The sequence below is a fragment of the Bombina bombina genome, chromosome 4 (assembly GCF_027579735.1).
Source record: "Bombina bombina isolate aBomBom1 chromosome 4, aBomBom1.pri, whole genome shotgun sequence".
Lineage (NCBI taxonomy): Eukaryota > Metazoa > Chordata > Amphibia > Anura > Bombinatoridae > Bombina > Bombina bombina.
The window spans coordinates 746,491,124-746,505,345 of record NC_069502.1 but is presented as its reverse complement, the minus strand read 5'-3'; the positions used below and the strand labels follow the sequence as shown (position 1 = coordinate 746,505,345).

At 32.8% G+C, this 14,222-nt stretch overlaps 1 protein-coding gene across 1 annotated transcript in view; it reads right to left on the bottom strand.

Annotated features, from left to right (window-relative positions):
- Window positions 1-7,676: 7,676 nt before the first annotated feature.
- The window catches only part of THBS2 (thrombospondin 2), a 130,133-nt gene continuing 123,587 nt past the window's right edge, over window positions 7,677-14,222 (bottom strand). Inside the window, exons 21-22 of the mRNA XM_053711002.1 lie at window positions 13,146-13,285; window positions 7,677-10,596 (exon numbers count right to left, since the gene is read on the bottom strand). Coding sequence (XP_053566977.1) covers window positions 10,589-10,596; window positions 13,146-13,285 — 148 coding nt within the window. The 3' untranslated portion in view covers window positions 7,677-10,588. The remainder of the gene's footprint in view (window positions 10,597-13,145; window positions 13,286-14,222) is intronic.

Below are 14,222 nucleotides of genomic sequence, written 5' to 3'. Positions count from 1 at the left end.
AATGTTGCATTCTAGAGATGTTGTGTAGGTAGTCATGGCAGGATTTGGTAAGCACTGTTGTTTATGTAAATGATAGTTTGGAAGTTAAAGGGACACTGAACCCCAAAAAAATTATTGTGTGATTCAGATAGAGCATGCAATTTTAAGCAACTTTCTAATTTACTCCTATTATCATTTTTTCTTCATTTCCTTGCTATCTTTATTTGAAAAAGAAGGCATCTAAGCTAAGGAGCCAGACAATTTTTGGTGTAGTCCCTGGACAGCACTTGTTTATTGGTGGGTGAATTTATCCACCAATCATCAAGAACAACCCAGGTTGTTCACCAAAAATGGGACAGCATCTAAACATTCTTGCTTTTCAAATAAAGATTCCAAGAGAATGAAGAAAATTTGATAGGAGTAAATTAGAAAGTTGCTTAAAATTGCATGCTCTATCTAAATTATGATAGACAAAATTTGGGTTCAGTGTCCCTTCAAGAGACTGGTTTATAGTTAGAGGGAGTAGTGGGTTGAGAGCAGTTGTTCTATAATTTGATTAGCACTTGGAATTTCAACATGATTTTGCCTTCACAAGGTCCTTTGGCAATTTTTTTACAAGCTTCTGTGAATCTGGTATGTGCCATGTGTGTGATGAAACAATTACACTCACAAAACATGTTTGTGCATTCTTTATAGTGTTTGCCATTTTTATTTTGGCACAGGAAAGGGTCAAGTTCTGTCTTAGCTAAATATGCACATCTTATATATCTTTTTCTGTTACAGGAGACCAAAACCAATGGAGGGCTCATCTTGATATAGAGACAAGTAGCAAATTATACCATTTACTAGACAGGAGAAATCTGAACAGAATTTAAAGGGACAGTCTAGTCAAAAATTAACTTTCATGATCCAGATAGGGCATGTAATTTCAAACAACTTTCCAATTTACTTTTTTCATTAATTTTGCTTTGTTTTATTGGTATTCTTAGTTCAAAGCTAAACCTGGGTAGGCTCATATGCTCATTTCTTAGCCCTTGAAGGCTGCCTCTTATATGAATGCATTTTGGCATTTCTTCACAACTAGATGGCATTAATTCATGTGTGCCATACAGATAACATTGTACTCATGCCTGTGGAGTTACCCAGGAGTCAGCCCTGATTGGCTAATATGCAAGTCTGTCAAAAGAACTGAAATAAAGGGATGTTTGCAGCGGCAGATTACAAGGTAATCACAGAGGTAAAAAGTGTATTAATATAACTGTGTTGGTTATGCAAAATGGGGAATGGGTAATAAAGGGATTATCTATCTCTTTACACAATAAACATTCTGGTGTAGACTGTGTCTTTAAAGGTCAACTTTATACTATGTAGTTTTGTTGAATGATCACATGAGAATGTTGGGAGTATGGCTTAGGGTTTGTGCAATCTAGCAGTTATAATCATTTTCAAACAATATGGATGTAAATAATTTGTTGGTCTTAAATTCTAATTATATTTTATAGAATTGACTTCTTTCAAGGTCAAATGTAATACAGTTGCACACTGAATTACATTTAAAATAAGCATGATGGATTAATCTAAGTTAAATGCAATTTAATTCTTTTTATATGTAATGGATTTGGAAAATAAAGCTAAAGTTGCTTGTTTCATTTATAGCCCACAAATTAACCATGTGGTTTATAGATCCACATTTTTATACAATGTAGAGGATTGTTTTCGGAGGCCTTTTACAGATGCATAGAGGACGACTTAGTTACGCTTTTGGATTAATATCAAATTGTCATTCTAGTAGATATGAAATAAGAATGTTGGTCTCTAATTCTATTGAATTAAAGAAGACTAGCAAAGGAAGTTGTGTGACAGCATCAAACAGGCACTTAAACAGCCAGCAGTTGGTTGTTTTTTTTTTTTACTATTCCAGAGAACATAGCTATTTAAAGGACTTGTTTGCTGATGGATTTGAAAATGGAGTTATAGATCAATATAAATTGTGCTTTCCTTTATGTTAGGCATCTTGCTATGCCCATCTTCCACCACCTACCAATGTGTGCAGGTAATTGGATAATATCAAATAGAATAATAATGCCTTTGTCACATCCCTTCCAGCATATTATTTACGCCAATATTTTTTTTAAATTATTTCAAAGAGATTTAATTATCAGGTAAAATTTTGGTTAATTATATAGATGTAGTTCAATTCTAATGCTCTAGCCCTCACCCTTATGACTTACAAGCAATTAGATATTATCTAGAAAAGGCTCTGTAATAATAGTGCTTGATTACATTTTTTTTGATTATCTCAACCAAAACTAAAGCGGTATTGTGGTCAGTATCTCTCCTCAAGGATATGTATATAGATGCAAGGATATCGTATGGTACAGTTTACAGTTTACTTTAACCCCTTAAGGACCAGCGACGTACCCTGTATGTCGCTGACCTTTTTTTGGGACTTGATTGTTTTATAGCGTGGTCTTGCCACCAGCGTTGAGACTGCTCTATTCCACAAAGCCTGCTGGAGAGAGGGCATTAATAGCGTGTTCTTGCTAGACTTGTGCTATTATGTCCTGAAAAATCCCTTAACGACCAGTGACATACAGGGTACATTGTGGTCATTAAGGGGTTAAACTTTCATACAGAAAATACTGATTAGTAGTAGCATTCACCAGCCATATGGGAAAGCCATTATGTGAATATTTGTTTTCACTCGTTTATATCAGCCATCTTAAACATTTGTTTTTTTGGACAGTGAAGCGACATGTCTACAGGAATATGAGACAACTATTCTGATGAAGATACCTTTTTGAATTTATTTGGAAAATGAATGATTGTGCTGAAGTTACAAATGTTTTGATTTATTGTGATCAAAAAGAAAATTCAGAGGTGTCACCCCCGATAAAAAAATTTAGAATTAATTACCATTTTTATAACTACGCAATCTTACTATCTTATTGGGGGGTGAAAAAATTAAACTGCATGATTTCACAGAGCTTTAAATTTGTTCCAAAATTGTATAATTGGAAATATAGTAGCTGAAATTAAAAATAGCATTTAGCTAGAAAAGAGGCAATGGCAAAAGAGTGCTTTACTATTGTATACTTTAATAATTTAAACTAATAAAGGGGGGTAGCATTAATATATCCACCTGCCCCCCACAGCATGCCAAAACTGTTAGTCCAAGTAACAATTCTAGAAATTCTAGTAGAAAAATTCTTCGTGCCATGAGCACAAATGCTCGCAGCTTAGGAAATAAATTACCTGAACTCATTTCAATAATGACTAGGGACAACTTGGATTTAGTAGCTATAACAGAAACATGGTACAATGATTTGCATGACTGGGACATAGTCATACCTGGATACAGGTTATTTAAAAAGAACAGAGTAGGAAAGAAAGGTGGAGGAGTTGCTTTGTATGTAAATGAAAATATAAAGGTTACTGAAATTGTAGGAACAAATGATGAGGTGGAAAGTATTTGGGTGACTTTGGAAATTGGAGATAAAAATGTTTTTAGAATAGGGGTTGTATATAGGCCTCCATTGCAGGATGAAAAACTGGACAATCTGTTATTAGATGAAATAACCAAAATGACCATGAAGGGTAAGGTTATAGTACTGGGGGACTTTAATTTGCCAGATATAGACTGGAAGATTCCTTCTGCTAGATCGGCTAGAAGCAGGTATATTCTTGAATCTCTGCTAGGGGAATCACTTGAACAATTAGTCAAGGAACCAACTCGTAAGGAAGCTATATTAGATCTAATACTTACAAACAGTGATACAGTTTCAGATGTGTCTGTAGGTGAGAACTTAGGATCCAGTGATCATCAATCTGTTTGGTTTAGTATTCATGTTCAGGAACTGTACACCCAGACTAAAACAAAAGTTTTAGACTTTAGGACGGCAGATTTTTCATTAATGGGAGAATACCTAAAAAACTATTTAAAGGGGAAAAATCTTATTACAGGGGTTCAAGAACAGTGGGAATTTGTGAAAGGTGCCATTTTAGATGCAACCGCACACTGTATTAGACATGTCTGTAAAAGTAAAAGAAAGCGGAAACCAATTTGGTTTTCCAAAGAAGTAGCACATGCTGTAAAGACAAAAAAGATAGCTTATAAAAATTACAGACACACACAAGCAGATGATGATATGAAAATATGGAGACTCCAACAAAAAAAGACTAAGCAGTTAATTAGGAAGGTTAAAGCTGATGCAGAAGAGAAGATAGCACAGTCAGTAAAACATGGGGACAAAACATTCTTTAGATATATCAGTGAAAGAAGAAAAAATAAGGTAGGAATAGTAAAATTGAAATCAGTTGATGGTAGAATAATAGAAGGAGATAAGCAGATTGCAGACTGTCTCAATGATTACTTCTGTTCTGTTTTCACTAAAGATTGTGAAGATACAATGTCTACATTAAGGGATGCTATGCAAAATAGAAACAAGCTTAACAGTAATCTTTTTACAGAGGATGAGGTTTTGTTAGCATTATCAAAAATAAATGTTACAAAGGCAGTGGGTCCTGATAATATTCATCCAAGGGTTTTAAAAGAACTTCGTTCAGTGCTAACTGTCCCATTAACTGATCTGTTTAATCAGTCACTATTAACAGGAGCTGTCCCAGATGATTGGAGAATAGCAAATGTAATACCTCTTCATAAAAAGGGCAGTAGAGAAGAATCTGGCAACTACAGGCCAGTTAGTTTAACTTCAGTAGTAGGGAAATTAATGGAAAGCCTCTTAAAGGAAAGAATTATGACTTACATAAAGACAAACAATTTAGAGGACCAAAATCAGCATGGTTTTACTTCAGGGAGATCATGTCAGACTAATCTAATTGACTTCTTTGATTATGTAACAAAAGTATTAGACAAGGGAGGAGCAGTTGATGTAGCATATCTAGATTTCAGCAAAGCATTTGACACCGTCCCACACAATAAACTTATTCACAAACTATATCTCCTTGGTCTAGATTCAAAAATTGTGAACTGGGTGGAATGCTGGCTTAAGGACAGAAAACAAAGTGTCTTAGTAAATGGAGTTCATTCAGCAGAGGGGGCTGTTACTAGTGGTGTTCCTCAGGGGTCAGTTCTGGGGCCTGTTTTGTTTAACATATTTATCTGCGATATCAGCAAAGGGCTACAGGGGAAAGTATGTCTCTTTGCAGATGATACAAAAATTTGCAACAGAGTGGATGTTCCAGGGGGGGTAGACAAAATGAGAAGTGATATACAACAATTGGAGGATTGGACAAACGACTGGGATCTAAAGTTTAACACAGCAAAGTGTAAAATAATGCATTTAGGGAAGAAAAATCCAAATGTTAATTACAGACTCAATGACACTTTACTGACTGTTACAGACGAGGAACAGGACTTGGGAATTATTATTTCAGATGATTTAAAACTTAGTAAACAATGTAGTAAGGCAGCGAGTAAGGCTAGCAGAATGCTTGGATGTATTGGTAGAGGTATTTGCAGCAGAAATAGTAAGGTTCTTATGCCACTTTATAGATCATTAGTTAGGCCTCATCTTGAGTATTGTGTGCAGTTCTGGAGGCCATATCTTCAGAAGGATATTAACAAACTTGAATCTGTGCAAAGGAGGGCTACCAAAATGGTACATGGTCTAAAAAATAAAACTTACCAGGATAGGCTCAATGACCTAAATATGTATAGCTTAGAGGAGAGAAGGGAAAGAGGTGATATGATAGCAACTTTCAAGTACATTAAAGGGTTTAGTAAAACTGAGGCTGTGGGTATTTTACATAAAATGGAAAATTCAAGAACAAGGGGTCATGAGCTCAAGCTAAAGGGTAGTAGATTCAGGAGTAATTTGAGGAAGCACTTCTTTACAGAAAGAGTGATTGATTTATGGAATAAACTTCCTCAAGAGGTAGTAGCAACAAACACTGTGGGGGACTTTAAAAATGCATGGGACAAGCATAGGGCTATCCTACGAACTAGATAAGTTTATACTGTTAGGTAAGGTGGGGCAGACTTGCTGGGCCTATGGCTCTTATCTGCCGTCAATATCTATGTTTCTATGTTACTATCCAGCTTCTATGCTGGAATTTGTCAATAAATTAAAAATAGAACTGTTTAACCATTAACCAATCGGCATTATTGTATTTTTCATTTTAACAGTAATGTTTTATTTATTTCTGTATTGATTTGGTTTGTGCATGATATAGGTTTAGGCATAAAACATGACTTTATGGATATTCCATTCCATTGCTGCATCATTGTACAATAACTTCTAAAAGGCTTAATTATTAGCCTTTCATAAGGTGCTATAGCCAATGATTTCGGGGGTTACAGACTTTTAATCAAAAGCACAGTGAATGACACATTGTGATATATTTATTGGGCATCTGTTGATGGCTTCTTTATGTGTACATGGGTATGGTGATTGTATGTTACATGTGTGTTTAGTACTATGAAGGCAAGGTTTATATTGGTGCTGAATATCATGATTTACAAAGCAACATTTAGATCTTAGAGAGCTAAAACTATTAATATTATTTTATTTTTTGCATTTTAATCTCTATTTTATTTATTTTTTTGTTGTTTTTTTTTACTTTTTTTTAATACAAAATGACCCCTATATGCAATTCACTGTATCTGTTTAATATATATATAAATATTACATAACATTTTTTTATAATCTTAGAGCTAAAGTTCAAAGTTGGAGTATCAATAATGATGTGAAAAGTCACGCCTTGGCATATTCAGTAAAGTCATATATATGAACCCCTTAGTTGCCAGGGGTGGATAAAAATTTTTTAATTCATAAGCAATGTGCAGCTCTTTACCATTAAGGGGGTTGAGTCAAATTTCCATGTTGAAGAGGTATGATACTTATGAAAATAAAATTGAAACCTGTTTTACTTTGTATGATAGTATTGTTAACAAAATGTATTAAGAGTTTGCATTTGGCTTCAAACAACTGGATACATACTGGTTGAATATAGTGTGTACTTTTTAACTAGCAAACAGAGAGAAACTATGAGAAAAGTCATAATGAGCACTGGATACCAGCTCTCCCTTCAGGGATGGATTAACAGTCCAGGATATGTGGAACCCAATACCTAGATTAAGATGATTGGGTCATTGATAATCACTGGTAAGTAGGGATGTACTCAAATTGTAATTTGTTTGAGTGCCCTTGACTTAAGTACAACTGAACGGCTATAACACTTTGTCCTTGAACATTTTAAACTATTTTGTTGAAGAAACTGACCTCGTAACTAAACTTTGAAAATATCACACTGTAATCTAATATTCTACCCACTATTTGCAATCACTTTACAAATTAAAGACAGTAATTCTAGTATTAAAATAAACAAAACAAAAAAAACAAATTAAAAAAAATCTATGAATGCCAGCTTAATTTAAGGGTAATCATTATAGCAAAAAGAATAATATGGTTGGTCAGATATCTAAATGGATGTTTTATCTAATATAATCAGTGAGATTGAAGACCACCAGTTTATTTGAAACTGTCATTTAAAATCCTTTTACATTTTTTCATTTTGATTATAAAAGTATCATATTTATTTATTAATCACAGAATGCAATTGGATAACGGGCTAATTACCATTTTAAAATTCAATATCGCCAAAAAGGCATAAAATAATAAAGTGAACCAAACATAAGTGTTTTATTACCAAAATAAAAGGTAATGAGAAATGTATCAATGAAACCTTTGTTTATATTTTATTTACTAACCAATGTTTAATAAGTATAAAAAAACGTAGGCTTTGGTTAAATGTAGGACTTCATAATGTAAACAAATAAATAAGTATTTACAATCTTTGGAAAACACAATTACTCTTTTTCTTTTTTTTTACTTCAATAAAACTAAAATACGTGGAAGAAAGAAAAAAAAAAACGACATCATAAATAATTTACAAAGGACACATAATTGTACAGTCTATTAATATTAACATCTTCTGTTCCACGTTTTGTGGAACAAACCCCAAATAGACTACACATCAATTACATTGCATACATTTAATGAAGAACTGGAGATTTTGATGTATGAAGAAGAAAAAAGAAACACTACAAATTTGAACATTTAAAAAAAAAAAAAAACATTAAGAAAACAATATTATAAATGTGCAAAAAAAAAAATAACACAGTGAATTTGTTCAAAAGAATAAAACAATAAAATACATGAAAATGCATTATAGACCAAAATTCAATTCTTCCGAATTCTATAATTCCCTGGTTATATCTTATCTATACATCAAATCTCTTTGCTTATGTTTTTATTAATAAAAATAACTATTAGAATATCTTATATTTCAATTGAATAACTTTTTTCTTGCTACTACAAAGTCTGGTACCCCCCATACTATCAAAAAGTCCTATTTACAGAGTTATACAAAACTACACAGGGCATTGATAAATGACAGATGTATATTGTACCCAGGTTATAAAATAACAGATGATGGTTGTGGAATAATTACATTAAGCACGGCAGCTAACATTTCAGTACACATTTGTCATCTAAATAGGCATCAAACAAGCATTTGTTAGCTATTACATTATAATATTATTGTGCATGTAAAAGGGCATAATTTATACATTACAGAAACACTTTATTGTATGCAAATATTGTAGAGTTAATGTAATTTGTTACTGTAATATTTAAAAACTTGCCCTGTGAAATATACTACTGAAATTCTAGTGGTATGATAATAATAACATTGTAATAATTGTGTATTAGGTTTCCTAGAAGATATGAAAGATTGGTTTTAGCTGTTTATTATAAACATGAACCTCACGTTGAATATGCAAAAAATGTTTATCTAGACTGTAACTGTATTTATTTATTTTTTTTAAAAATAAAAGAGTCCCACATAATTAATGCTATCCAATGGCCACCAATAACGAGAAATATCATGTTATAAATTCTGTATGCATTATCTGGAGCCCAAACAATTAATATAGAAAATATAAGGCAATTTGTTGAGCTATTCATTAAGTTTGAAGATTGCTTAGGACAATCAGGTCCAACTAGTTTAAATTTATAAATATTTTTAAAAGCCTATACATTCTTGAATCCTTTTCTTTCTTTCTATATATATATATATATATATATATATATATATATATATATATACTGTATATACAGCAGCAAAGGAAGCGCACTCCAATAAGATTCCTTATTTGTGAAAGTTTTCAGACCATACGGTCCATCCTAAGACAAAAAGTGGTACACACTTGTCCTTTGCTGCTGTTTATGACTTGTCTTGATGCACCTTGGGTTGTTGCTATTGGAGGTCTGGAGTGCAATCTGTCTGAACTTTTATATACTGTATATATATATATATACATATACTGTATGTATTAGGAATATCTAGAGGATCTATATCTCTATCCTGGATATTAATTGAGATAACACTTAAGAAAAAAGTATTTGTTCTCATCTACCATCAAAATCCTTATGTCTATGCATCTTTCCAGAAGAAACATAGCATTTACTAAATCTATGTTTGAGAAGCTAAATAATGATTTTACATAACCTATCAATATTTTTTTTTAGGAAATTATTTTTCCAGTAACTAAAATGCATAACTGAACACCGATCCAAATGTTTTATCCTACCTACGCAAGAAATATTGTAAAGGGATATTAAATATAGCAATAATTGATCTCTAGTGGTCTAGGTTTGGGGGCATATTTATCAAGTTCCATAACCTGTCCGCCTGGTCTCAGGCCACGGATAGAAATCGACAGGGGTTGATTGACACCAACTGCTAGCGGCCGATTGGCTGCAAATCTGCAGGGGGGGCGGCATTGCACCAGAAGTTCACAAGAACTGCTGATGCAATGATAAATGCCGAGAGTGTATGCTGTCAGCATTTATCGATGTGCAGCGGACATGATCTGCCATATCGGATCATGTCCGCTCGCGCAATCATAAATAGGCCCCTAAGAAGCATTTTATGATGTACTGCATTACAGTCAGTGTATAGGGTTAACATTAGAAAACAGAGGCTGATATTATATTTAAGGCACTCAATAAGGAAATTTTTTACATTCACATCTGTGTATTCATTTCATCTTTCATTTAAATATTTCTTTTTGTACATTTACTTAACTATCTATATTGCACAACATGCGGATTATTATTGTAATGATAGTCCAGAAGTTCCAATGAAATTGGATTATATAGATGTGTGCGTTTTAGAATAATTAATGAGTTAATTACTCAAATGCTTAGAAGTAAAACAAGGGTGCAATGAGATTTTCATTTGTATGAGCCGGGAATTATGCATTATATTTATATTTATTATACTATACTGTGATATTAGTATTGCATCAATTAAGAATATTAAATAAAGAGAAATTCACTCATCTCTGCATTATACTTATTTAGAAAACATGTAATATTTTGGTTTTTTTCCTCCATTCTTCTGTGTTTGATTTTCACTTTATTTTCCATTGGTTCACTTCTCTGTTTTTTTGGATGGTACACAAGGCTCTTCCCTTCCAGTAGCCAAGAGGTAATTAAAAAGAGCAATTTGGAGTACTGGGTGAGCTGAGGTGTCTTGGTCGCCAATAATAAGTACTTTCTACTTTATGTTGCACTAGTACTTAGAAATCTACAAACAGAAAACATTACATTATCAACCATAAATTTTAAACATGCAAAATGTACTAGTATTAAAGCAGTGTTTTTGAAGCTTACTTTTTTGTCTGAAGACTAATTAAAACATTTTTTTTATTGTGAATAAAGAATTCATATACAATAAAAAGTTATATAGTGGGATCCAAGTCAACAAAAAACACATTGATGATATAATATATTTTTATATTTTAATGCCCAGAATAAAGTTCAGTGCTTTGGTAAAAGAAGACCATAAAAATATACTTTATAACTATCCAGTAATTATTAACATATGTTTATACAAAGTAATTAAAGGGACACTGAATCCAAAATTTTTCTTTTGTGATTCAGATAGAGCATGAATTTTTAAGCAACTTTCTAATTTACTCCTATTATCAAATGTTCTTTATTCTCTTGGTATCTTTATTTGAAATGCAAGAATCTAAGTTTAGATGCCGGCCCATTTTGGTGAACATAGCAAAGCTAAACGAGTGCAGCTGGATTTAGTCAGTCTGCATGCGCTAGTCTACGGTCAAGAGGGAACAGGCCCAAATATGAGATGTCACATGGGCTGTACTTTTGTATCATACTTGAGTTTTACCCCAATCTAAATACCAGTAGATCCATGTTCCCAAAATATATTATACTGCAAATGGCTATAAACAAGCACATGTATAATTCCATTTTACTCATTAATCCAGAAATTATATTAAACTAAAAAAGGCAAAATTATAAAATATTTAACATAGTATTTTTCTTTTTCAACATACGTCACATTTGGCACTTAACCCAGATGGAAAAATACTAAAATAGACCGTGGGCCTTAAGACTATAAACAACGTATATAATTTTGTTAACATATTTTTCTCTTGGTATCCATTGTTGAAATGTGGCCTCTTTCCTTGAACGCATACTAGTGTATGCTAAGGAAAATGCATGTGTCTATAGCACTATATGACAGCAGGGTTTGCAACTATATATATATATATATATATATATATATATATATAATTATCAAAAAAACCTGCATGTTCCTGAGCCTATCAAAATATGTCCTCATACAAAGAAGCTAAGTTTTAGCAAAAATATGTAAATTGTAACATTTTCAAAATTGTACACTCAATGGGAAACTTTAATGTTGACTTCCATGTTAAGACGGGCTCCAACATAATTGTATTAGGTAGATTTTGTACACCAAATATACCATGCAAATAGATTATAGCTGGTTTAGTTGCATACATTGGAAACTTTTTATCGTCTTTTTTTATTTAATAAGAGATGGATTATGAAAGGACATATGAAAATGAATAATCTCATTGGTTTAAAGACATAGGAGAGTCCGTACTTTTAAGCTTCTGACATGAAATAAAGGTTACGCAAGCTAATGGATGTCAGGCCTTTAATAATTATGTTGATTATGATAACAAAATTTTGCAGATGTTGAGTGATAAAACCCCCAAGAGACTTGATCCAGTTATAAGCAAACAAAGTTTTGGATACTCCCAGGATTATGTCATCCCTTATGCAAACATATGGAATTATTAATGGCAATTCATGAGGAAAGGGTTTGTTTTAATCAATATGTTTTCAGTGAGCTCATACAATAAACCAAAACACTAGATTGCAAAGTTACCATGGTGCAGTTTTGCAAAAGCTATGTAATGTAGCCTCTGATAAAGTATGATATGATTTATTATAATAAGAAATTAAGAAATTATATATATATATATATATATATATATATATATATATATATATATATATATAGTTAAAGCAATATATTTCATATTAAAGGGTCTGAAAGTCAAAATTAAACTTGCATGATTCAGATAGAGCATGTCATTTTAAGACACTTTTAAATTCACTTCTATTTTCAAATGTGCTTCGTTCTCTTAGTATCCCTTGTTAAAAAATGAATACGCACATATCATACACTAGTGGGAGCTGCTGCTAATTGGTGCCTGCACACATTTGTCTCTTGTGCTTGGCTAAATAGATATTTTTAGCTTCCTGTCAGTAGTGCAATGCTGTCCCTTCAGCAATGGATAACAAGAGAATGAAGAAAATGTGATAATTGAATTAAATTGGAAAGTTGTTTAAAATTGTATGTTCTATCTGAATCATAAAAGAACATTTTGGGTTTTACTATCCCTTTAATTAATAACATAATTCTTACTTATAATTAATTCAGTATATAAATGAACAATACAATATTAAATTACAAGACCTGTTTGAAATTAACTGTGATTTGTTTCAGTGGAACAATTACAACATTAAGGGCTAGATTACGAGTGGAGCGGTATTTAATGCTCCTGCTTGAGTGCTGACTCAGGTAGAAGTATGGTTTTTGCTTGAGTGAGGTAGCACTCGTATTACAAGTTGAAAGTAAACAGTTTCCATCGCAAAAAAGGTGGGGGGAAAACCTTATACCCTAATCACATCAAACCTGATTGCATATTCTCAAGTGTGCTAACCTTATTTTCAAATAATAAATTCCCCCCAATCCCCCCCCAAAAAAATTGCATTATTAAGTAAAATACAAACCTTTGCATTCATATTTAAGATCTGAGAAGAAAACCATTTCTTGAGAGAACACAAACAGTCCAAGTCGTCCACCAGCATATGTCTTGTCGTATACAGGGCCAGAGTCTGCCATAATCTGCTTTCCTTCATAAACAACTACCCTGTAAGGCAAAATGAAAATTGTACATATATTAGTAAACAGTGTCTGTCAAAATGCTGTATATGATTAGCAAAGCTGAAGAATGGGGAGGCAAAGTTTTGACAGTGGGATTGACCATGCCCAGTCATGACTGGTTAATCTAATCAGCCAACCAGGGTTTAATATTTTTTTTTTCTATAAATAGGTAGGAGCCCCTTCTTTAAACAGAGCACAGTATGGAATGAAGAGGTCAAGATATGTGTCTGTTTGGGTTGAAGAAGTTGAGGTGTTAAGGTTATTGGACATTGGGTTTAAATAATAAATTAATGTAACTGTGTACCGCTACTCGTTTACCCAGCTATACTGTATTTGGCAGCACTACATGAGAACAATAACATCTTTTGTCCCCTTATTCTTTGACATGTAGATTGTAAGAGACCAATTGATAAAAATTATAACTACTGACCACACCTCCTGTCTATTCTCTCTTTAACCTGTTGTGTTTAGTCTGTTTAAATATTTGTATTATGAATGTGTTTAATTGTGTACCTTACAATGGCTCTTTATAATTAAATAATATTATTTCTTAAAGGTGCATTTTTTTATGTTGGGGAATGAGTTTAGGTGTTGGGGTTCAAGTGTTTTGTGATGGTGAAGGGATGGGGTATTAATTTAGTGTTGGAGGAAACCAATATGGAGTTATTGCTTAAAATGGGAAATAGTTACAGTTGCTGTGGGGGTAATCATTTAGAGTTAATTTGAACTGAGACAGGGTAGTGTATAGGATAAATTGCACTGGAATAGGGCCAAGAGTAAACTTTATTACGGTATGGGTGATAGGCTGGACTCAGAAGCTCCATGGTATATGGCACATAGCAACAAGAGGTTGCAGGTTTCAATGCCAGGCGAGATCCACTCAGCTTTTCATCCTTCTGGGGTCGATAAAATGAGCAGTGCCT